Source organism: Atractosteus spatula, chromosome 5 (genome assembly GCF_055471065.1).
Source record: "Atractosteus spatula isolate fAtrSpa1 chromosome 5, fAtrSpa1.hap1, whole genome shotgun sequence".
In the NCBI taxonomy this organism is placed as follows: domain Eukaryota; kingdom Metazoa; phylum Chordata; class Actinopteri; order Semionotiformes; family Lepisosteidae; genus Atractosteus; species Atractosteus spatula.
In genome coordinates, this window is record NC_142710.1 from 1161734 (window position 1) to 1185013 (window position 23280).

The 23280-nt window shown below is 59.0% G+C and overlaps 1 protein-coding gene across 3 annotated transcripts in view; it reads right to left on the minus strand.

The window, feature by feature from the left end:
• slc12a6 (solute carrier family 12 member 6) overlaps positions 1 to 23280 on the minus strand; it is a 40713-nt gene that overhangs the window by 13838 nt on the left and 3595 nt on the right. For all 3 annotated transcript variants that reach the window (XM_088915955.1, XM_088915953.1, XM_088915954.1), the window contains 17 exons: positions 18983 to 19074; positions 18141 to 18269; positions 17390 to 17536; positions 17237 to 17291; positions 16147 to 16277; positions 14680 to 14921; positions 13320 to 13531; positions 9322 to 9486; positions 8776 to 8874; positions 7722 to 7779; positions 6500 to 6674; positions 4624 to 4742; positions 3323 to 3421; positions 2926 to 3045; positions 1581 to 1685; positions 1140 to 1308; positions 472 to 667 (listed from right to left, as the gene is read on the minus strand). In XM_088915955.1, the coding sequence (XP_088772081.1) occupies positions 472 to 667; positions 1140 to 1308; positions 1581 to 1685; positions 2926 to 3045; positions 3323 to 3421; positions 4624 to 4742; positions 6500 to 6674; positions 7722 to 7779; positions 8776 to 8874; positions 9322 to 9486; positions 13320 to 13531; positions 14680 to 14921; positions 16147 to 16277; positions 17237 to 17291; positions 17390 to 17536; positions 18141 to 18269; positions 18983 to 19074 (2313 nt within the window). The remainder of the gene's footprint in view (positions 1 to 471; positions 668 to 1139; positions 1309 to 1580; positions 1686 to 2925; positions 3046 to 3322; positions 3422 to 4623; positions 4743 to 6499; positions 6675 to 7721; positions 7780 to 8775; positions 8875 to 9321; positions 9487 to 13319; positions 13532 to 14679; positions 14922 to 16146; positions 16278 to 17236; positions 17292 to 17389; positions 17537 to 18140; positions 18270 to 18982; positions 19075 to 23280) is intronic.

Here is a 23280-nt window from a genome sequence, read left to right on the forward strand (position 1 = left end):
ACCCCAGAGACACTCCTCACACAGAGAGATTAATACAGACCCTAGAGACACTCCTCACACAGAGATTAATACAGGCTCTAATTCAGACCCCAGAGACACTCCTTACACAGATTAATACAGAGCCCAGAGACACTCCTCACACAGAGAGATTAATACAGACCCTAATACAGACCCCAGAGACACTCCTTACACAGATAAATACAGACCCTAATACAGACCCCAGAGACACTCCTCACACAGAGATTAATACAGGCTCTAATACAGACCCCAGAGACACTCCTCACACAGAGAGATTAATACAGACCCCAGAGACACTCCTCACACAGCGAGATTAAGACTAACTAACAGGTTATTAAATCCTAAAAGAGATTATTAGTTGGTAATAGAGACTCCAGTGAGTCACACACTGTGGAAAAATGAAACCCAGGCCCCTCTCCTCTCTCTCTCTCCCCCTCCTCGCCCCAGACTCACGGATGAAGGTCTTCCAGGAGCGCGGGTCCTCGCTCTGCCTCCAGGCGCTGGGCCAGCCCATCACCACCGTGTTGTGCCGCATCCCGCCCAGCCCGCAGGACTGGATCAGGTGGCAGATACCCTCGCGGGCCTTCTGAGCCACAACGCACTGGCAAAACCCCTTCACCCGCTCCTTATCCATCAGCTGACGCAGCGTCTGAGAGGGAGAGGGAGAGGGAGAGGGAGAGGGAGAGGGAGAGGGAGAGGGAGAGGGAGAGAGAGAGAGAGAGGGGTGAGTACTCCTTCCCCATCAGCTGACACAGGCTCTGAGAGACAGACAGAGAGAGAGGGGTGAGTACTCCTTCTCCGTCAGCTGACACAGGCTCTGAGAGACAGACAGAGAGAGAGGGGTGAGTACTCCTTCTCCGTCAGCTGACACAGGCTCTGAGAGACAGACAGAGAGAGAGGGGTGAGTACTCCTTCTCCGTCAGCTGACACAGGCTCTGAGAGACAGACAGAGAGAGAGGGGTGAGTACTCCTTCTCCGTCAGCTGACACAGGCTCTGAGAGACAGACAGAGAGAGGGGTGAGTACTCCTTCTCCGTCAGCTGACACAGGCTCTGAGAGACAGACAGGGGGGGGTAGCGAGGCCCAGGGAGAACCAGGCGCGGGTGGCGAGTGACCTCTGACCTGCTCCGCCGCCAGCGCCTCGCCGTAGCTGTCCAGGAAGTTGCCCGAGACGACGGTGGCCACGATGGTCAGGCCCTTGCCGGCCTTGAGCTGAGAGGCCAGGGTGAGCAGACGAGGGGACTTCACGTGCAGGTCCTCATCCAGCTTCAGGAGCACAAGCAGCTGGGGTCTGAGAGAGAGAGACGGGTCAAGACAGAGAGTGCCCAGAGAGAGAGAGACAGGTCAAGACAGAGAGTGCATAGAGAGAGAGACAGGTCAAGACAGAGAGTGCATAGAGAGAGAGAGAGAGACGGGTCAAGACAGAGAGTGCCCAGAGAGAGAGAGAGAGACGGGTCAAGACAGAGAGTGCCCAGAGAGAGAGAGACAGAGAGAGACGGGTCAAGACAGCAGGTCAGTGAGAGCAGCAGTGTCCACGCTGAGAGAGACAGGTCCACACTGTACCTCCAGTTCTTGGTGTGGGGCAACCCCTCCTCTAGCCTGAGCAGGGCGTAGCGGGCCGCGCTGAGAGAGAGCCCCCTGATCCCGTCACCCCACTCCTTCTCTGCCCTGCAACACAAAGCACAGCACCTCATGGAGGCCAGGGGTCCCCAATCCTGCACCTGGGGAGCCCCAGTACAGACAGTCACACGCTCCTGGAGCGGTCAGTGTGTGTGTCTGCAGCGGGGCTGTCCAGTCCCGGTCCTGGAGGGGTCAGTGTGTGTCTGCAGCAGGGCTGTCCAGTCCTGGTCCTGGAGGGGTCAGTGTGTGTGTCTGCAGCGGGGCTGTCCAGTCCTGGTCCTGGAGGGGTCAGTGTGTCTGCAGCGGGGCTGTCCAGTCCCGGTCCTGGAGGGATCAGTGTGTGTGTCTGCAGCAGGGCTGTCCAGTCCCAGTCCTGGAGGGGTCAGTGTGTGTCTGCAGCAGGGCTGTCCAGTCCTGGTCCTGGAGGGGTCAGTGTGTGTGTCTGCAGCGGGGCTGTCCAGTCCTGGTCCTGGAGGGGTCAGTGTGTGTCTGCAGCAGGGCTGTCCAGTCCCGGTCCTGGAGGGGTCAGTGTGTGTCTGCAGCAGGGCTGTCCAGTCCTGGTCCTGGAGGGGTCAGTGTGTGTGTCTGCAGCGGGGCTGTCCAGTCCCGGTCCTGGAGGGGTCAGTGTGTGTGTCTGCAGCAGGGCTGTCCAGTCCCGGTCCTGGAGGGGTCAGTGTGTCTGCAGCAGGGCTGTCCAGTCCCGGTCCTGGAGGGGTCAGTGTGTGTCTGCAGCAGGGCTGTCCAGTCCCGGTCCTGGAGGGGTCAGTGTGTCTGCAGCAGGGCTGTCCAGTCCCGGTCCTGGAGGGGTCAGTGTGTGTCTGCAGCGGGGCTGTCCAGTCCCGGTCCTGGAGGGGTCAGTGTGTGTGTCTGTAGCGGGGCTGTCCAGTCCCAGTCCTGGAGGTGTCAGTGTGTCTGCAGCGGGGCTGTCCAGTCCCGGTCCTGGAGGGGTCAGTGTGTGTGTCTGCAGCAGGGCTGTCCAGTCCCGGTCCTGGAGGGGTCAGTGTGTCTGCAGCAGGGCTGTCCAGTCCCGGTCCTGGAGGGGTCAGTGTGTCTGCAGCGGGGCTGTCCAGTCCCAGTCCTGGAGGGGTCAGTGTGTGTGTCTGCAGCGGGGCTGTCCAGTCCCGGTCCTGGAGGGGTCAGTGTGTGTGTCTGCAGCAGGGCTGTCCAGTCCTGGTCCTGGAGGGGTCAGTGTGTCTGCAGCGGGGCTGTCCAGTCCTGGTCCTGGAGGGGTCAGTGTGTCTGCAGCAGGGCTGTCCTGGAGGGCCAGTCGGTTGCCGTGGTTACCTACCCGTGGTACTCAATGTACTTGTAGATCATGCCGGCGATCACCATGGCGAAGATGGCGTAGTACCAGGAGGAGATGAACATCAGGGCCAGACAGATGCTCATCCCCAGGAAGGACAAGGTCCTGGGACAGACAGGAGAGACAGACAGGCAGTAACGGAGAGGCAGGGGGCCGCACAGCGGCAGACAGGCAGGCAGATCCCAGCCTGCTGCGTGACCTGCTGCGCACTGAGAGTAGCACTCCTCTGATGAGACACACGAGCGACACTTCATGACGGCGTGAGAGGGAGGGTGTCAGAGAGACTGAGGGCGTGAGGGTGTGTGAGGGGTGTGAGGGTGTAAGAGCGTGTCAGAGAAAGTGAGAGTGCGAGAGGGTGTGTAGCTTGCGGGTGGTGGTGTACCAGTGATAGTAGGAGAATCTGGGCCTCCAGTTCGGCGTCCTCAACAGAGTCTGAACAGCACAGGCCAGATTGACAAAGAGATAACACATGAGGAAGAACCTGCAGAGAGAGAGAGAGAAGGGTTAATACAGACACACTGACTGACTGGACACTCCAGTACATTAACACTGCACTGAGAGAGAGGGGTTCATACAGACACACTGACTGACTGGACACTCCAGTACATTAACACTGCACTGAGAGAGAGGGGTTCATACAGACACACTGACTGACTGGACACTCCAGTACATTAACACTGCACTGAGAGAGAGGGGTTCATACAGACACACTGACTGACTGGACACTCCAGTACATTAACACTGCACTGAGAGAGAGGGGTTCATACAGACACACTGACTGGACACTCCAGTACATTAACACTGCACTGAGAGAGAGGGGTTCATACACACACCCTGACTGACTGGACACTCCAGTACATTAACACTGCACTGAGAGAGAGGGGTTCATACAGACACACTGACTGACTGGACACTCCAGTACATTAACACTGCACTGAGAGAGAGGGGTTCATACAGACACACTGACTGACTGGACACTCCAGTACATTAACACTGCACTGAGAGAGAGGGGTTCATACAGACACACTGACTGGACACTCCAGTACATTAACACTGCCCTGAGAGAGAGGGGTTCATACAGACACACTGACTGACTGGACACTCCAGTACATTAACACTACACTGAGAGAGAGGGGTTCATACAGACACACTGACTGGACACTCCAGTACATTAACACTGCACTGAGAGAGAGGGGTTCATACAGACACACTGACTGACTGGACACTCCAGTACATTAACACTGCACTGAGAGAGAGGGGTTCATACAGACACACTGACTGACTGGACACTCCAGTCCATTAACACTGCACTGAGAGAGAGGGGTTCATACAGACACACTGACTGACTGGACACTCCAGTACATTAACACTGCACTGAGAGAGAGGGGTTCATACAGACACACTGACTGACTGGACACTCCAGTACATTAACACTGCACTGAGAGAGAGGGGTTCATACAGACACACTGACTGGACACTCCAGTCCATTAACACTGCACTGAGAGAGAGGGGTTCATACAGACACACTGACTGACTGGACACTCCAGTACATTAACACTGCACTGAGAGAGAGGGGTTCATACAGACACCCTGACTGACTGGACACTCCAGTACATTAACACTGCACTGAGAGAGAGGGGTTAATATGGACAGAGTACACACAGTCCACACAAAGTGACTCACATGGACAGGATGGGGGCCACCAGGTCCAGCGAGGCGATCAGGATGCCCAGCTCTGCGATCAGGGCGGTCAGCAGCAGGGCCCAGGTGGGCTCCCCGTTGGCCTTCCCGTGGCCAAACACCTGTGAGCCAGACACACGGGCAGCAGAGAGTCAAAGCCCGTCACCGGGGGCTGTGACCACTGCACTGGTCTGACTGTGGGAGCGACAGTGAGGGAGACGCTCTCAGGGAGGGGACGGTGTGGAGTGTGGGAGCGACAGTGAGGGAGACGCTCTCAGGGAGGGGACGGTGTGGAGTGTGGGAGCGACAGTGAGGGAGACGCTCTCAGGGAGGGGACGGTGTGGAGTGTGGGAGTGACAGTGAGGGAGACGCTCTCAGGGAGGGGACGGTGTGGAGTGTGGGAGTGACAGTGAGGGAGACGCTCTCAGGGAGGGGACGGTGTGGAGTGTGGGAGCGACAGTGAGGGAGACGCTCTCAGGGAGGGGACGGTGTGGAGTGTGGGAGCGACAGTGAGGGAGACGCTCTCAGGGAGGGGACGGTGTGGAGTGTGGGAGCGACAGTGAGGGAGACGCTCTCAGGGAGGGGATGGTGTGGAGTGTGGGAGCGACAGTGAGGGAGACGCTCTCAGGGAGGGGATGGTGTGGAGTGTGGGAGCGACAGTGAGGGAGACGCTCTCAGGGAGGGGATGGTGTGGAGTGTGGGAGCGACAGTGAGGGAGACGCTCTCAGGGAGGGGATGGTGTCGAGTGTGGGAGTGACAGTGATGGAGAGACGCTCTCAGGGAGGGGATGGTGTGGAGTGTGGGAGCGACAGTGAGGGAGACGCTCTCAGGGAGGGGATGGTGTGGAGTGTGGGAGCGACAGTGAGGGAGACGCTCTCAGGGAGGGGATGGTGTGGAGTGTGGGAGTGACAGTGATGGAGAGACGCTCTCAGGGAGGGGATGGTGTGGAGTGTGGGAGCGACAGTGATGGGGAGACGCTCTCAGGGAGGGGATGGTGTCGAGTGTGGGAGCGACAGTGAGGGAGACACTCTCAGGGAGGGGATGGTGTCGAGTGTGGGAGCGACAGTGAGGGAGACGCTCTCAGGGAGGGGACGGTGTGGAGTGTGGGAGCGACAGTGATGGGGAGACGCTCTCAGGGAGGGGATGGTGTGGAGTGTGGGAGGGACAGTGAGGGAGACGCTCTCAGGGAGGGGATGGTGTGGAGTGCGGGAGCGACAGTGAGGGAGACACTCTCAGGGAGGGGATGGTGTCGAGTGTGGGAGTGACAGTGAGGGAGACGCTCTCAGGGAGGGGATGGTGTGGAGTGTGGGAGCGACAGTGAGGGAGACGCTCTCAGGGAGGGGATGGTGTGGAGTGTGGGAGCGACAGTGAGGGAGACGCTCTCAGGGAGGGGATGGTGTGGAGTGTGGGAGTGACAGTGAGGGAGACGCTCTCAGGGAGGGGATGGTGTCGAGTGTGGGAGTGACAGTGATGGAGAGACGCTCTCAGGGAGGGGATGGTGTGGAGTGTGGGAGCGACAGTGAGGGAGACGCTCTCAGGGAGGGGATGGTGTGGAGTGTGGGAGTGACAGTGAGGGAGACGCTCTCAGGGAGGGGATGGTGTGGAGTGTGGGAGCGACAGTGAGGGAGACGCTCTCAGGGAGGGGATGGTGTGGAGTGTGGGAGCGACAGTGAGGGAGACGCTCTCAGGGAGGGGATGGTGTGGAGTGTGGGAGCGACAGTGAGGGAGACGCTCTCAGGGAGGGGATGGTGTGGAGTGTGGGAGCGACAGTGAGGGAGACGCTCTCAGGGAGGGGATGGTGTGGAGTGTGGGAGCGACAGTGAGGGAGACGCTCTCAGGGAGGGGATGGTGTCGAGTGTGGGAGTGAGCGGACACGCACCCGCAGGAAGGGGATGATGTTGTCCTTGGCGATGGCCTGCAGCAGGCGGGGAGCCCCGGTCAGGGACTGCAGCCCAGCGCCGCAGGTCGAGAAGAAGGAGCCGATCACGATCACCCAAGGGGACGGCCAGGACAGGGTCCCCACAACCAGGTTCCCCTGGACAGAGTCGCCGAACCTGAGGGTGGACACGGGCAACAGAATCAGGTCTCTCCGAGCAGAGGGGCCCACAGGAGACAGGAGAGAGGGTCAACAAGGGTAATGACAGCAATACAGCAGGGGGCAGTGAAGCAGAGGGGCTTAGAGACAGACAGACAGGTGAGAACACAGAGACAGGGGGAGAGAGAGAGGCAGAGACAGACAGTTGAGAACACAGAGACAGGGGGAGAGAGAGAGAAAGACCGGTGAGAACACATAGACAGGGGGAGAGAGAGACAGAGAGAGACAGACAGGTGAGAACACAGAGACAGGGGGAGAGAGGGAGAGACAGACAGGTGAGAACACAGAGACAGGGGGAGAGAGGGAGAGACAGACAGGTGAGAACACAGAGACAGGGGGAGAGAGGGAGAGACAGACAGGTGAGAACACAGAGACAGGGGGAGAGAGGGAGAGACAGACAGGTGAGAACACAGAGACAGGGGGAGAGAGGGAGAGACAGACCGGTGAGAACACAGAGACAGGGGGAGAGAGGGAGAGACAGACCGGTGAGAACAGACAGACAGACAGACAGACAGACAGACAGACAGACAGACAGACAGACAGGTGAGAACACATAGACAGACAGGTGAGAACACAGACAGGGGGAGAGAGAGACAGAGACAGACAGACAGGTGAGAACACAGAGACAGGGGGAGAGAGAGACAGAGACAGACAGACAGGTGAGAACACAGAGACAGGGGGAGAGAGAGAGAGACAGACAGGTGAGAACAGAGAGACGGGGGGAGAGGGAGAGAGAGACAGACAGGTGAGAACAGAGAGACGGGGGGAGAGGGAGAGAGAGACAGACAGGTGAGAACACAGAGATGGGGGGAGAGGGAGAGAGAGACAGGCAGGTGAGAACACAGAGACGGGGGGGAGAGGGAGAGAGAGACAGGCAGGTGAGAACACAGAGACGGGGGGGAGAGGGAGAGAGAGACAGGCAGGTGAGAACACAGAGACGGGGGAGGGGGAGAGGGAGAGAGAGACAGACCGGTGAGAACAGAGACAGGAGGACAGAGAGACTCACTTGTCTCTCAGCACAACGCCCTCGATGCAGGCGCCGAACAGGACCACGTTACTGAGGTCTGACAGCAGGGCTCAGGACAACAGCAGCACAGCGTCTAAACACAGCGCCCCCCCTGAACACAGCACCTAAACAGAGCGTCTCCCCTGAACACAGCGCCCCTCCTAAACAAAGTGCTTAAACACAGCGTGCCCCCCTGAACACAGCACTTGAGCATAGCTTTGCCCTGAACACAGCGCCTCCCCAGAACATAGATCCTGAACACAGCACCCCCCCGAACACAGACCCTAAACACAGTGCCCGCCCTGAACATAGCGCCCCCCCGAACACAGAACCTAAACACAGCGCCCCCTGAACACAGAACCTAAACACAATGTCCCCCCCCAAACACAGAACCTAAACACAGCGCCCCCCCCCCGAACACAGAACCTAAACACAGCGCCCCCTGAACACAGAACCTAAATGGCACCTGAACACAGCGCCTAAACGGCACCCCACTGAACACAGCACCCCCTGAACACGGTGCCTAAACACAGCACCCCCCCCCGAAAACAGCACCTAAACACAGCGTACCACCTTGAACACAGCATTGCCCTGAATACAGTGCCTCCCCAGAACATAGATCCTGAACACAGCACCCCCCGATCACAGCGCCCCCCCGAACACAGTACCTAAATACAGCATCCTCCCTGAACACAGCACCTAAACGCAGCATCCCCTCCAAACACAGCACCTGAACGCAGAGCCCCCCCGAACACAGCGACCATCCTGAACGAAGCACCTAAACACACCACCCCCCCGTGAACACAGCACTTGAGCACAGCTTCTCCCTGAACACAGCGCCTCCCCAGAACACAGCTCCTGAACACAGTGCCTAAACACATTGCCCCTCGAACACAGAACTTGAGCACAGCTTCGCCCTGAGCACAGCGCCCCTCTACACCAGCATGCGCCTCACACACTCCACAGGCACTGCGGACTGCACACACTGACAGCGGGCACGCCAGGCCCCCACTGGACAAGCCCGGAGGGACTGACGCCGAGCCAGGAAGGATACAGACGAGGGAAGTGGTGAGGATGGCCAGGATGGTCCCGATCGGAATGGATCTCTGAGCGTCCTTCAGGTCACCTGAGCGATTGGAGCCAGCCATGATCCCTGAGTCCAAGAGAGAGAGACACTGACTGACTGGACACTCCAGTACATTAACACTGCGCTGAGAGAGAGGGGTTCATACAGACACACTGACTGACTGGACACTCCAGTACATTAACACTGCACTGAGAGAGAGGGGTTCATACAGACACACTGACTGGACACTCCAGTACATTAACACTGCACTGAGAGAGAGGGGTTCATACAGACACACTGACTGACTGGACACTCCAGTACATTAACACTGCACTGAGAGAGAGGGGTTCATACAGACACACTGACTGACTGGACACTCCAGTACATTAACACTGCACTGAGAGAGAGGGGTTCATACAGACACACTGACTGACTGGACACTCCAGTACATTAACACTGCACTGAGAGAGAGGGGTTCATACAGACACACTGACTGGACACTCCAGTCCATGAACACTATCTGAGTTACACTACCTGTCACAGAGGGGAAGAAGATCCCCACCAACAAGGTGAAGGAAGTAGTGATGTCAGCGAAGATGTAGGACATCCGGCTGGAGGGCTGTGTCAGGACGTCGGGAGAGGGGAGCGAGGGCTTCTCGATGACCTCGCCCTTGCCGAGATAGGCGCTCCAGACGTTCTCTGGAGAGGGGAGCGGAGGAGAGGAGGAGGCGTTCAGGGAGAGCGACTGGCAGGGCTCCCACTCGGTTCTACCAACACAACTCCAAAACTTTTCCTCACGACTTCCGACCAGATCTCCGTGACCGTACTCCTGTCCTTTCCCGAGCACGCTGGCCTCGCAGTCGCCGCAGCAGCCCGTGGGACGAGAGCTGTGGCCTGCCCGGGCCCCGCGGCCTCACCCGAGGGGCTCGCAACGGAAAGCTACTGAGAAAAAGTGTTTTATCCTAAAACTGTTGTTTACGGACAGAGCTGTGCTGCAGGAGCGGCTGGATACTTAGAACAAAGTGTGACAGCACCCAGCTCGTCAGGGGCACGGGATGCTTTAATACTGTTGATCTCTGCTGCCTGAAGAAGGGAGTATGAGAAACTATCTGAAAAACCTATAAGGAATGGAAAATGACTGCTTTGCCTGTCCCTGAAGTGTTGCATCAGCTTTAAAAAGATATAAAACAAGGGCTCCCCCTGCTTGCTTTTGAACCAGCTTTCACTTCTCTGCACAGACGGGTGATGGCTTTTCCCCACGTTGCAATGTGAATCAAGACCTCACTGAGTGATCGAGAAGACGTCCTGTGGCTCCTTTATCCCAACCGGAAGTTTCCACGACAGGCTAGCGAGGCGGCGAGCAGCTCTCTGGGTCCGAGGAAGACCGAGACCGGGCCAGCTCAACACCACCGAGCACGCACGCGGACGACAACTCACACAACGACAAACGGGGCGGAGAGCAAGGTCACCCCTCGAAACGAGCGTCTGCAGTTGCTGTAGACTTTTCAGATGCAAAACTGTCATCCGGAGCCCACGCTGGCAGGGCCCTCACTTGTCCTTCACCCGAGTGGCATGTCCACTGCCGGACCACGAGCCGCACGCCTCATCGGTGAGGAACATCCGAGGCCCTTTTCCCTCCTGCAATGCCTCCCGGCGGAAACACGAGCTCTCTCCCGCCTGCAGGACTCCGAGCACCTCAGCACCCCGACTAAGGCAGCACGGCGAGTGCCCTGTGTCGGTATCGAGAGGCGGCGCTCGGGAACCGATCGGTCTCAACGCAGTTTTCAGTCCGCCCTCTGGGAGCGTGTCGGGCATCTCCTGCGCCATGTCCCGAGAGCTGCTGCGCGCCTCCACCATCCCACGTCCTCGCACCTCAATGCGCTGGCACGAGCTGCAGTGCGTGATCAAGAGTCTCATCCAAATGCAGGGCATTTCAATCAATCAATCAATCAATCAGAGTTTACTGATCAAAGGCACAGCAACACAGCGCGCGGCAGTGGCTGCTGGCAGGGAAATGTCTTTTCTGCGAGCTCACCGGGGCGGGGGGGGCAAGGGCGCAGACACGCGGATTTGGTTTCGCCGCGGGAAAAGCGAGCTGCGATCTCGCCGCTGCCCCAGGCTGGCGCCCCCCCCGGCCCGCAGGATGTGGATCGCCGACTCGGGGCGAGACAGCGAGATCCGCGCCCGTCCTCTCGTGCAGCCTCCTCCTCGTCGATGTCTCTCCCCCTCGGCGGGACTTGCTCGCGGATTCCTCACGTCCGGCGTCTTCTCTCGCCCTTGCTGGGTCTTCAGCTTTCTGGAGCCATAGCTGGTCTTTTGTTTTTTTATCGCTTTCCTGTCCCTGTACAATCTCTTGCATGAGGACTGTGTCTTTTCTCAGACCCCAGCTTGCTCTCCAGGAGACACACAGACAGGGAGAGAAGCTGGGGGTCAGAGCGCAGGGTCAGACATTTATACAGCACCCCTGGAGCAGCTGGGGTTAAGGGCCTCGGAGTAGGATTCCTCTGCCGGCCGCGGGATTCGAACCGGCAACCTCCCAGCCACAGGCACAGCTCCTGAGCCCCAGAGCCAGCGCTCCGCCCCGGAGTTAACCAGAGGTCACTGGGAAGACACTCACCCGGCGCTAGGCTAGCTCAGGGCTCACTGGAGAACTCCCGCGGGACTGTCTACGCGCCACTGCAGCGCGTCATGTGAGCGACGGCAACGCCGCAGCCTCTTCTTTAACGCACAACGCCACACGACAGAGCCATGATCGTCTGGGGTCAGTTAAAGAAGAAGTCCGTGACTTTTCCAAAACCTAATGGATATTTTAGCATTTTTTCCCAAAACTCTCCCAGGTCTGGAAAATGAAATGTCTTTTTCCATAGCGTTTCCAGGAGCGGGCGGACAGCGGGGCCCAGCACCGCCAGCCCCACAGACCTGCGCAGGCCAGCAGCTTCGCCCAGCAGGGGGCAGTGTCCTCTCCCCATCGCCTCCTGTGGCCTGACGATGCAACCCCACTGGCAGCCACGGTAAAGAGCTCAACACCACCCAGAGCACAGGGGTGAAACCACAGAGAAGTGTGGTTAGAACTGAGAGCTGGAGGTGCGTCTTTACACAGAGGGTGGTGGGGGTGGGGAACAAGCTGCCCAGCCATGTTGTTGAAGCCGATACCCTGGCTCCTCTCCAGACACAACTGGGTGAGACCCTCCAGTCAGGACAGGAGGCTCTTCTTTACACAGAGGGTGGTGGGGGTGGAGAACAAGCTGCCCAGCCATGTTGTTGAAGCTGATACCCTGGCTTCTCTCCAGACACAGCTGGGTGAGACCCTCCAGTCAGGACAGGAGGCGCTTCTTTACACAGAGGGGGGTGGGGGTGGGGAACAAGCTGCCCAGCCATGTTGTTGAGGCCGATACCCTGGCTTCTCTCCAGACACAGCTGGGTGAGACCCTCCAGTCAGGACAGGAGGCTCTTCTTTACACAGAGGGGGGTGGGGGTGGGGGTGGGGAACAAGCTGCCCAGCCATGTTGTTGAAGCCGATACCCTGGCTTCTCTCCAGACACAGCTGGGTGAGACCCTCCAGTCAGGACAGGAGGCTCTTCTTACACAGAGGGTGGTGGGGGTGGGGAACAAGCTGCCCAGCCATGTTGTTGAAGCCGATACCCTGGCTTCTCTCCAGACACAGCTGGGTGAGACCCTCCAGTCAGGACAGGAGGCTCTTCTTTACACAGAGGGGGGTGGGGGTGGGGGTGGGGAACAAGCTGCCCAGCCATGTTGTTGAAGCCGATACCCTGGCTTCTCTCCAGACACAGCTGGGTGAGACCCTCCAGTCAGGACAGGAGGCTCTTCTTACACAGAGGGTGGTGGGGGTGGGGAACAAGCTGCCCAGCCATGTTGTTGAAGCCGATACCCTGGCTTCTCTCCAGACACAGCTGGGTGAGCTCCTCCAGTCAGGACAGGAGGCTCTTCTTTACACAGAGGGGGGTGGGGGTGGGGAACAAGCTGCCCAGCCATGTTGTTGAAGCCGATACCCTGGCTTCTCTCCAGACACAGCTGGGTGAGACCCTCCAGTCAGGACAGGAGGCTCTTCTTTACACAGAGGGTGGTGGGGGTGGGGAACAAGCTGCCCAGCCATGTTGTTGAAGCCGATACCCTGGCTTCTCTCCAGACACAGCTGGGTGAGCTCCTCCAGTCAGGACAGGAGGCTCTTCTTACACAGAGGGTGGTGGGGGTGGGGAACAAGCTGCCCAGCCCTGTTGCTCGACGTCATAGATCACCAAATCAATGAGCCAGTCAGGTGGACAGAATGGCGTTGCCCTTCTTGTGACCCATCTGGTGTCTGCTAGGGTCCACCTCACGGTGGCTGCCTCCATGACACCCGACCTCTGACGGGACCTGCCTGCTCAGTGGCGTCACCCCTCAGAGACGCTCTGACGAGACACTGCCCCCTGCAGGGCGGGTCCGGGCCACGTCCCAGCCGGGCGCGACAGTCCCGCCACCCCGGGATTTGGAGGCCCCCGTCGGCGTGACCCCGCGCCCCCCCGGCGGCGTACCGGCGATGATGCCGCTGCTCAGGCCCGGGATGCCCTCGATCTCGGTGACGTTGCTGAGCCTGAAGTACTCGTCGCAGGTGGCGTTGAGCTCCTCCGCGCTGCAGAACAGCCCCCAGAGGCGCGTGGGCACGGTCACGTTCTCCCGCACCGCCGTCTTGCTGCACTCATCGAACCTCTGGCGCAACAGCGTGCGGTTACCCAGCATGCACACCCTGAGAGAGAGAGAGAGAGGGGTTAATACACCCACACACGCCCTGAGAGAGAGAGACAGGGGTTAATACACCCACACACACCCTGAGAGAGAGAGAGAGAGGGGTTAATACACCCACACACACCCTGAGAGAGAGAGAGAGAGGGGTTAATACACCCACACACACACCCTGAGAGAGAGAGAGAGACAGGGGTTAATACACCCACACACACACCCTGAGAGAGAGAGACAGGGGTTAATACACCCACACACACACCCTGAGAGAGAGAGACAGGGGTTAATACACCCACACACACACCCTGAGAGAGAGAGACAGGGGTTAATACACCCACACACACACCCTGAGAGAGAGAGAGAGACAGGGGTTAATACACCCACACACCCACCCTGAGAGAGAGAGAGAGACAGGGGTTAATACACCCACACACCCACCCTGAGAGAGAGAGACAGGGGTTAATACACCCACACACCCACCCTGAGAGAGAGAGAGACAGGGGTTAATACACCCACACACACACCCTGAGAGAGAGAGAGGGGTTAATACACCCACACACCCACCCTGAGTGAGAGAGGGGTTAATACACCCACACACACCCTGAGAGAGAGAGGGGTTAATACACCCACACACACCCTGAGAGAGAGAGGGGTTAATACACCCACACACCCACCCTGAGTGAGAGAGAGAGAGAGAGACAGGGGTTAATACACCCACACACCCACCCTGAGAGAGAGAGGGGTTAATACACCCACACACACCCTGAGAGAGAGAGACAGGGGTTAATACACCCACACACCCACCCTGAGTGAGAGAGGGGTTAATACACCCACACACCCACCCTGAGTGAGAGAGGGGTTAATACACCCACACACCCACCCTGAGTGAGAGAGAGAGAGACAGGGGTTAATACACCCACACACCCACCCTGAGAGAGAGAGGGGTTAATACACCCACACACCCACCCTGAGTGAGAGAGAGAGACAGGGGTTAATACACCCACACACACCCTGAGAGAGAGAGACAGGGGTTAATACACCCACACACACCCTGAGAGAGAGAGAGAGAGAGAGAGAGGGGGGTTAATACACCCACCCTGAGAGAGAGTGAGAGATAGACAGGCAGACAGGCAGCGAGACGGGCCGAGGGCTTACGGGAAGCTGGGAGGCTGGAAGGCGGAAACAAAGGCGCCAGTGTAGATGGACAGGACCGACAGGATGACGCAGGCCAGGAACACGGAGGCCAGCTTGTTGACGTACTTGACGCCCACGAAGACCAGCAGGGACATGAGCAGCAGGAAGATGGAGCCGTACACGCGCATGTTGTTCAGCATGGCCACGCCCTGGCTGGCCTCGTCCTGCCCCTGGAATATGGCTGCCGAGGGCGAGATGTACATCTGAGAGACACAGAGGGGGTTAATGGGGACGCTGGGAGACAGACGGGACCCTCGTCACCACGCAGCACAGGGAGGGTCTCTCTAATGAAGAACAGGCTCGAGGGGCGCGGCCCGGCCAATCAGGAGAGGAGGCTCGAGGGGCGCGGCCCGACCAATCAGGAGAGGAGGCTCGAGGGGCGCGGCCCGACCAATCAGGAGAGGAGGCTCGAGGGGCGCGGCCCGACCAATCAGGAGAGGAGGCTCGAGGGGCGCGGCCCGACCAATCAGGAGAGGAGGCTCGAGGGGCGCGGCCCGACCAATCAGGAGAGGAGGCTCGAGGGGCGCGGCCCGACCAATCAGGAGAGGAGGCTCGAGGGGCGCGGACCGGCCAATCAGGAGAGGAGGCTCGAGGGGCGCGGCCCGGCCAATCAGGAGAGGAGGCTCGAGGGGCGCGGCCCGGCCAATCAGGAGAGGAGGCTCGAGGAGGGCGGACCGGCCAATCAGGAGAGGGGGCTCGAGGGGCGCGGCCCGGCCAATCAGGAGAGGGGGCTCGAGGGGCGCGGCCCGACCAATCAGGAGAGGGGGCTCGAGGGGCGCGGCCCGACCAATCAGGAGAGGGGGCTCGAGGGGCGCGGCCCGACCAATCAGGAGAGGGGGCTCGAGGGGCGCGGCCCGACCAATCAGGAGAGGAGGCTCGAGGAGCGCGGACCAGCCAATCAGGAGAGGGGGCTCGAGGGGCGCGGCCCGACCAATCAGGAGAGGGGGCTCGAGGGGCGCGGCCCGACCAATCAGGAGAGGGGGCTCGAGGGGCGCGGCCCGACCAATCAGGAGAGGGGGCTCGAGGGGCGCGGCCCGACCAATCAGGAGAGGGGGCTCGAGGGGCGCGGCCCGACCAATCAGGAGAGGGGGCTCGAGGGGCGCGGCCCGACCAATCAGGAGAGGGGGCTCGAGGGGCGCGGCCCGACCAATCAGGAGAGGGGGCTCGAGGGGCGCGGCCCGACCAATCAGGAGAGGAGGCTCGAGGGGCGCGGCCCGACCAATCAGGAGAGGTAGACAGCCGGGCCTCCCTGCCCACAAGAACAGGTTATACACAACCCGCTAAAGGAAAAGCGGACAGCGACAGACCCTGTACCTCACTGTAGTAAACTCTGCTGAGACAGACAAGAACTGTCAAAACACGATCCAGTCCCATCCCAGAATCCCCCCTTGTGTCGCACGGACAGCAGTGACGAGAGCAGGCACCTACCAGGAAGATCTCAATGGCTCCCAGGATATACATGGCACCAGCAAAGGTCGTCCCCAGGTAGAAGCACAGTCCCACAGCTCCCCCAAACTCCGGACCCAGAGAACGAGAGATCATGAAGTAGGACCCCCCAGCTAGAGAGAGAAAGGTAAATACAGACACACTAACTGACTGGACACTCCAGTACATTAACACTGCACTGAGAGAGAGGGGTTCATACAGACACACTGACTGACTGGACACTCCAGTACATTAACACTGCACTGAGAGAGAGGGGTTCATACAGACACACTGACTGACTGGACACTCCAGTACATTAACACTGCACTGAGAGAGAGGGGTTCATACAGACACACTGACTGACTGGACACTCCAGTACATTAACACTGCACTGAGAGAGAGGGGTTCATACAGACACACTGACTGGACACTCCAGTACATTAACACTGCACTGAGAGAGAGGGGTTCATACAGACACACTGACTGACTGGACACTCCAGTACATTAACACTGCACTGAGAGAGAGGGGTTCATACAGACACACTGACTGGACACTCCAGTACATTAACACTGCACTGAGAGAGAGAGGGGTTCATACAGACACACTGACTGACAGGACACTCCAGTACATGAACACTGCACTGAGAGAGAGGGGTTCATACAGACACACTGACTGACTGGACACTCCAGTACATAACACTGCACTGAGAGAGAGGGGTTCATACAGACACACTGACTGGACACTCCAGTACATTAACACTGCACTGAGAGAGAGGGGTTCATACAGACATACTGACTGACTGGACACTCCAGTACATTAACACTGCACTGAGAGAGAGGGGTTCATACACACACACTGACTGACTGGACACTCCAGTACATTAACACTGCACTGAGAGAGAGGGGTTCATACAGACACACTGACTGGACACTCCAGTACATTAACACTGCACTGAGAGAGAGGGGTTCATACAGACACACTGACTGACTGGACACTCCAGTACATTAACACTGCACTGAGAGAGAGGGGTTCATACAGACACACTGACTGACTGGACACTCCAGTACATTAACACTGCACTGAGAGACACACCTGGCACAACTCCATTCGTGGCGATGGCACTCATTGAAATAGCCGTCAGCATGGTCTGCGAAGGCAAAGAGAAAGGAGAGGCCTGGTCACTCGGTGCGCCGGACAGGTCGGGGTGTGTGTGGGTCGCTCTGGCGGCGGGCCGGTCACACTGACACAGCAGCAGCAGACGAAGACGATGCACAGGGCCTGCAGGATGCCGGCCGTCCCGACCACCCAGGGCAGACGCAGGAACAGGATCACCCCGAAAATGTTCTGCAGGCACGGCAGGTAGACCCCCATGAAGGTGCCCAACTGGGGAGACTGAGAGACAGACACAGGACGAGAGTTTAACACAAGAGCAGCAAGGAGCCCTCAGCCTGCTACAGGCAAGGAAGGACCAGGAGCAAGGAGCAGCACACCAGTTCTACCAGGAGGACAGCTGGTCCAGCGGTCAAGGTGCCGACCCTGTTGTACCGGGAGGACAGCTGGTCTAGCGGTCAAGGTGCCGACCCTGTTGTACCGGGAGGACAGCTGGTCCGGCGGTCAAGGTGCCGACCCTGTTGTACCGGGAGGACAGCTGGTCCGGCGGTCAAGGTGCCGACCCTGTTGTACCGGGAGGACAGCTGGTCCGGCGGTCAAGGTGCCGACCCTGTTGTACCGGGAGGACAGCTGGTCCGGCGGTCAAGGTGCTGACCCTGTTGTACCGGGAGGACAGCTGGTCCGGCGGTCAAGGTGCCGACCCTGTTGTACCGGGAGGCCAGCTGGTCCGGTGGTCAAGGTGTAGGCTCTGGTACTTGGTATACCAGAAGGTTCCCAGTTTGATGCCAATTCAACCTTCAGGCACCCAGAAGAGCAGCAGCAGCCCAGTGCAGTTCCCTGCTCCGGCCAGCGTGTGGCAGTGTGCAGTGACAGCGGGGCTCGGTACCTTGCTCGGTTTCCTCTTCTCCCCGATGCTCTCCGCTTCCTCGTGCTCCTTGGCGCCCTGGGTCAAGTTGGTGTAATTGGCCAATCGGTTGAGGAGGGAGGAGACCTTTGGCCGAGTGTCCATCTCCTCCTACACGGGCAGACAGAGAGGGGTCAAAGAGGCGCTGACTGGACACTACAGGACAGAAACACTACACCTGCAGCCACATCACTCTGCAGCTCCCAGCTGGCAGCCCCACTGAAGCCCAGCAGGCGTGAGCCTGGCCAGTACCTGGATGGGAGACTCCTGGGAAAGCTGAGGCTGCTGCTGGAAGAGGTGTGAGTGGGGCCAGCAGGGGGCGCTCACCCTGCGGTCTGTGTGGGTCCTAATGCCCCAGGACAGTGACGGGGACACTAGACTGTAAACAAGGCGCCGTCCTTCAGATGAGACGTGAAACTGAGGTCCTGCCTCTCTGTGGTCAGTCAAGACCCCAGGGTGTCTCTCAGAAAGAGTAGGGGTGTGACCCCAGTGTCCTGGACAGACTCCCCCTGGTCTTTACCAGTCATGGCCTCCTGATCACCCCCCTCTCTGAACTGGCCTCATCACCCTGCTCTCCTCCCCACTGAGAGCTGGAGTGTGTGGGGAGTGTTCTGGAGCATCATCCAGGTGGGGCTGCACACTGGGGGGGTGGGGGTGGAGGGGATCCCCATTACCTGTAAAGTGCTGTGAGTGGAGTGTCCAGAAAAGCGCTATATAAGTGTAAGCAATTATTATTATTTTTATTACTTGGAAGCATTAATACAGAAAGATGAGCAGACAGGCACAACAGGTATTTGTAATGACAAACACGTTAACAGACTGACCTCAAATAGAGCCAAGTTCCGATCGTAGAAGTCATCATCATCAACACCATGGCAATTATTGACATAAACACTGGATATCTTCACATTGCCATCTGCCGAGAGAGAGAGGGGTTAATACAGACACACTGACTGGACACTCCAGTACATTAACACTGCACTGAGAGAGAGGGGTTCATACAGACACACTGACTGACTGGACACTCCAGTACATTAACACTGCACTGAGAGAGAGGGGTTCATACAGACACACTGACTGGACACTCCAGTACATTAACACTGCACTGAGAGAGAGGGGTTCATACAGACACACTGACTGACTGGACACTCCAGTACATTAACACTGCACTGAGAGAGAGGGGTTCATACAGACACACTGACTGACTGGACACTCCAGTACATTAACACTGCACTGAGAGAGAGGGGTTCATACAGACACACTGACTGGACACTCCAGTACATTAACACTGCACTGAGAGAGAGGGGTTCATACAGACACACTGACTGACTGGACACTCCAGTACATTAACACTGCACTGAGAGAGAGGGGTTCATACAGACACACTGACTGACTGGACACTTCAGTACATTAACACTGCACTGAGAGAGAGGGGTTCATTCAGTACAGTAAGTGTTACAGGAGCATAAAGGCACGGACGTCTAGACTCAGTTTCATCCCACGAGCTACCAGATAACTGAGCTCTGCCCCCAGCGCTGGCTCAGGCTGATGTGTTTTCCTCACACTAGGCGTCTGACCTTCCTGTTGAAGATCTATGTTATTGCACTTGTTTCTGCCGCTGTTCTACGTCCATGTCCTTGGCGATCCCTTTGATGTCTTTGTATGGGAGCCCACGAGCAAACAGGCACGTTGTCGTCACACCCGCGCACATGACAAAGTGAACCCCGCTCAGACCGGCCACCCACAGTCCCAGCGTGCCATCCGAGCGAGATCGCGGGCGGGCTCAGTGCCACACGCGCCCCAGAGGACAACGAAATGCTTACTTGCGTGTTGCCTGGCAAAACAAAGGACGCGACGGAGGACGTAAAAAAGATGACATCACTGTGACACAGACCACGAGAGTCAATGACATCACACTGTCTTGCAGCCAGGAACACAGCAGCAGCTGTGCGCTTCATCAGGCAGCAAGGCCGTGCAGAGCTCAAGCCGCGGCAGGGCGGTCAGTGTTCAGTGGGGGTTAGGAGGGGTTCTGGAGTCCCCTGGCGGTGGGAAAGGGACTCGGGCCGTCCTGCCCACAGGCCCGGGGTGGCTCTGGCGGACGGTGAGGAAGGAGGGGGGGGTGCTGCACCCCTGACGGCCTCAGCTGTCACCCGCACAGCTCGGGGCTCGCCCAGAGGGAAGAGCTTCAGGTGCCTGCCTGTGTTGGCACACACCCCCGCCTCTCTCCCCGCGCAGAGACACACAGGCAGTGGACACCCACACCCACACCTCCAGTGTGAGGAGATCCTCTCTCCCCGCGCAGAGACACACACGCAGTGGACACCCACACCCACACCTCCAGTGTGAGGAGATCCTCTCTCCCCGCGCAGAGACACACACGCAGTGGACACCCACACCCACACCTCCAGTGTGAGGAGATCCTCTCTCCCCGCGCAGAGACACACACGCAGTGGACACCCACACCCACACCTCCAGTGTGAGGAGATCCTCTCTCCCCGCGCAGAGACACACACGCAGTGGACACCCACACCCACACCTCCAGTGTGAGGAGATCCTCTCTCCCCGCGCAGAGACACACACGCAGTGGACACCCACACCTCAAGTGTGAGGAGATCCTCTCTCCCCGCGCAGAGACACACAGGCAGTGGACACCCACACCCACACCTCCAGTGTGAGGAGATCCTCTCTCCCCGCGCAGAGACACACACGCAGTGGACACCCACACCTCAAGTGTGAGGAGATCCTCTCTCCCCGCGCAGAGACACACACGCAGTGGACACCCACACCCACACCTCCAGTGTGAGGAGATCCTCTCTCCCCGCGCAGAGACACACACGCAGTGGACACCCACACCTCAAGTGTGAGGAGATCCTCTCTCCCCGCGCAGAGACACACAGGCAGTGGACACCCACACCCACACCTCCAGTGTGAGGAGATCCTCTCTCCCCGCGCAGAGACACACAGGCAGTGGACACCCACACCCACACCTCCAGTGTGAGGAGATCCTCTCTCCCCGCGCAGAGACACACACGCAGTGGACACCCACACCCACACCTCCAGTGTGAGGAGATCCTCTCTCCCCGCACAGAGACACACAGGCAGTGGACACCCACACCCACACCTCCAGTGTGAGGAGATCCTCTCTCCCCGCGCAGAGACACACACGCAGTGGACACCCACACCCACACCTCCAGTGTGAGGAGATCCTCTCTCCCCGCGCAGAGACACACAGGCAGTGGACACCCACACCCACACCTCCAGTGTGAGGAGATCCTCTCTCCCCGCGCAGAGACACACACGCAGTGGACACCCACACCCACACCTCCAGTGTGAGGAGATCCTCTCTCCCCGCGCAGAGACACACACGCAGTGGACACCCACACCCACACCTCCAGTGTGAGGAGATCCTCTCTCCCCGCGCAGAGACACACACGCAGTGGACACCCACACCTCCAGTGTGAGGAGATCCTCTCTCCCCGCGCAGAGACACACAGGCAGTGGACACCCACACCCACACCTCCAGTGTGAGGAGATCCTCTCTCCCCGCGCAGAGACACACAGGCAGTGGACACCCACACCCACACCTCCAGTGTGAGGAGATCCTCTCTCCCCGCGCAGAGACACACACGCAGTGGACACCCACACCCACACCTCCAGTGTGAGGAGATCCTCTCTCCCCGCACAGAGACACACACGCAGTGGACACCCACACCCACACCTCCAGTGTGAGGAGATCCTCTCTCCCCGCGCAGAGACACCCACGCAGTGGACACCCACACCCACACCTCCAGTGTGAGGAGATCCTCTCTCCCCGCGCAGAGACACACAGGCAGTGGACACCCACACCCACACCTCCAGTGTGAGGAGACCCTCTCTCCCCGCGCAGAGACACACACGCAGTGGACACCCACACCTCCAGTGTGAGGAGATCCTCTCTCCCCACGCAGAGACACCCACGCAGTGGACACCCACACCCTCCCACAGTACGACAACCTCCTCACAACCTCCCGCTATACGACACCATCCCCAAACTGCACAACAACCTCCTCACAACCTCCCGCTATACGACACCATCCCCAAACTGCACAACAAGCTCCTCACAACCTCCCGCCGTACGACACCTTCCCCACACTGTACAACAACAACCTCCCGCTGTACAACACCTTCCCCACACCGCACAACAAGCTCCTCACAACCTCCCGCCTTACGACACCGTCCCCACACCGCACAACAACAACAACCTCCCGCCTTACGACACCGTCCCCACACCGCACAACAACAACCTCCCCCTGTACAACAAGCTCCTCACAACCTCCCCCTGTACAACACCGTCCTCACACTGCACAACAACAACCTCCCCCTGTACAACAAGCTCCTCACAACCTCCCCCTGTACAACACCGTCCTCACACTGCACAACAAGCTCCTCACAACCTCCCCCTGTACAACAAGCTCCTCACAACCTCCCCGTACAACACCGTCCTCACACTGCACAACAAGCTCCTCACAACCTCCCCCTGTACAACAAGCTCCTCACAACCTCCCCCTGTACAACACCTAACCACAGCCTCCTGCTGTACGAGGGTCGGCCTGTAGCACGAGCTTTGCGAGACCGTTTCCCAGCGATACTGACAGCAGGAGGCAGGAGGTCGTGGGGCTCGTGCAGTGGTGGGGGGGAGGGGGCTCACAGCGCACGAGCCTGCTGACCCCCCCCAGCGCGAACGAGGAAGTCCCCCGCCATCGAGGAAACCAGACGAGCGAGAGGGGGACCGAGACCTCTCTCCTCTCTCTCTCTCACTCCCAGTTCACTCGCGGGGCCTTGAGAACCAGCGCGCTGAAGGACTCCGGACCGAACCGCGCGTGGAGGCAGGAAGGCCCCGGCCTGGTCTTCCCTGGGCTGTGCTCGTGGCCGGCGCCGCGTCACACTGACCCCTGCTGGCGGGCCACAGCCGGCGCCACTCCGCTGTGGAAGCTGCTGTCTGGTGCGCACGCACACACGCGCAGGTAAGTCGGGGGGGGGCTTTGATTACACCTGCGGGGCCGGGCGGGACAGAGGCAGGCCGGCCGGGCTCCCACCCCGTAGCGCTCCGAGCCGTTCCGGGTTTTCTCGAGCGCCGGTCCAC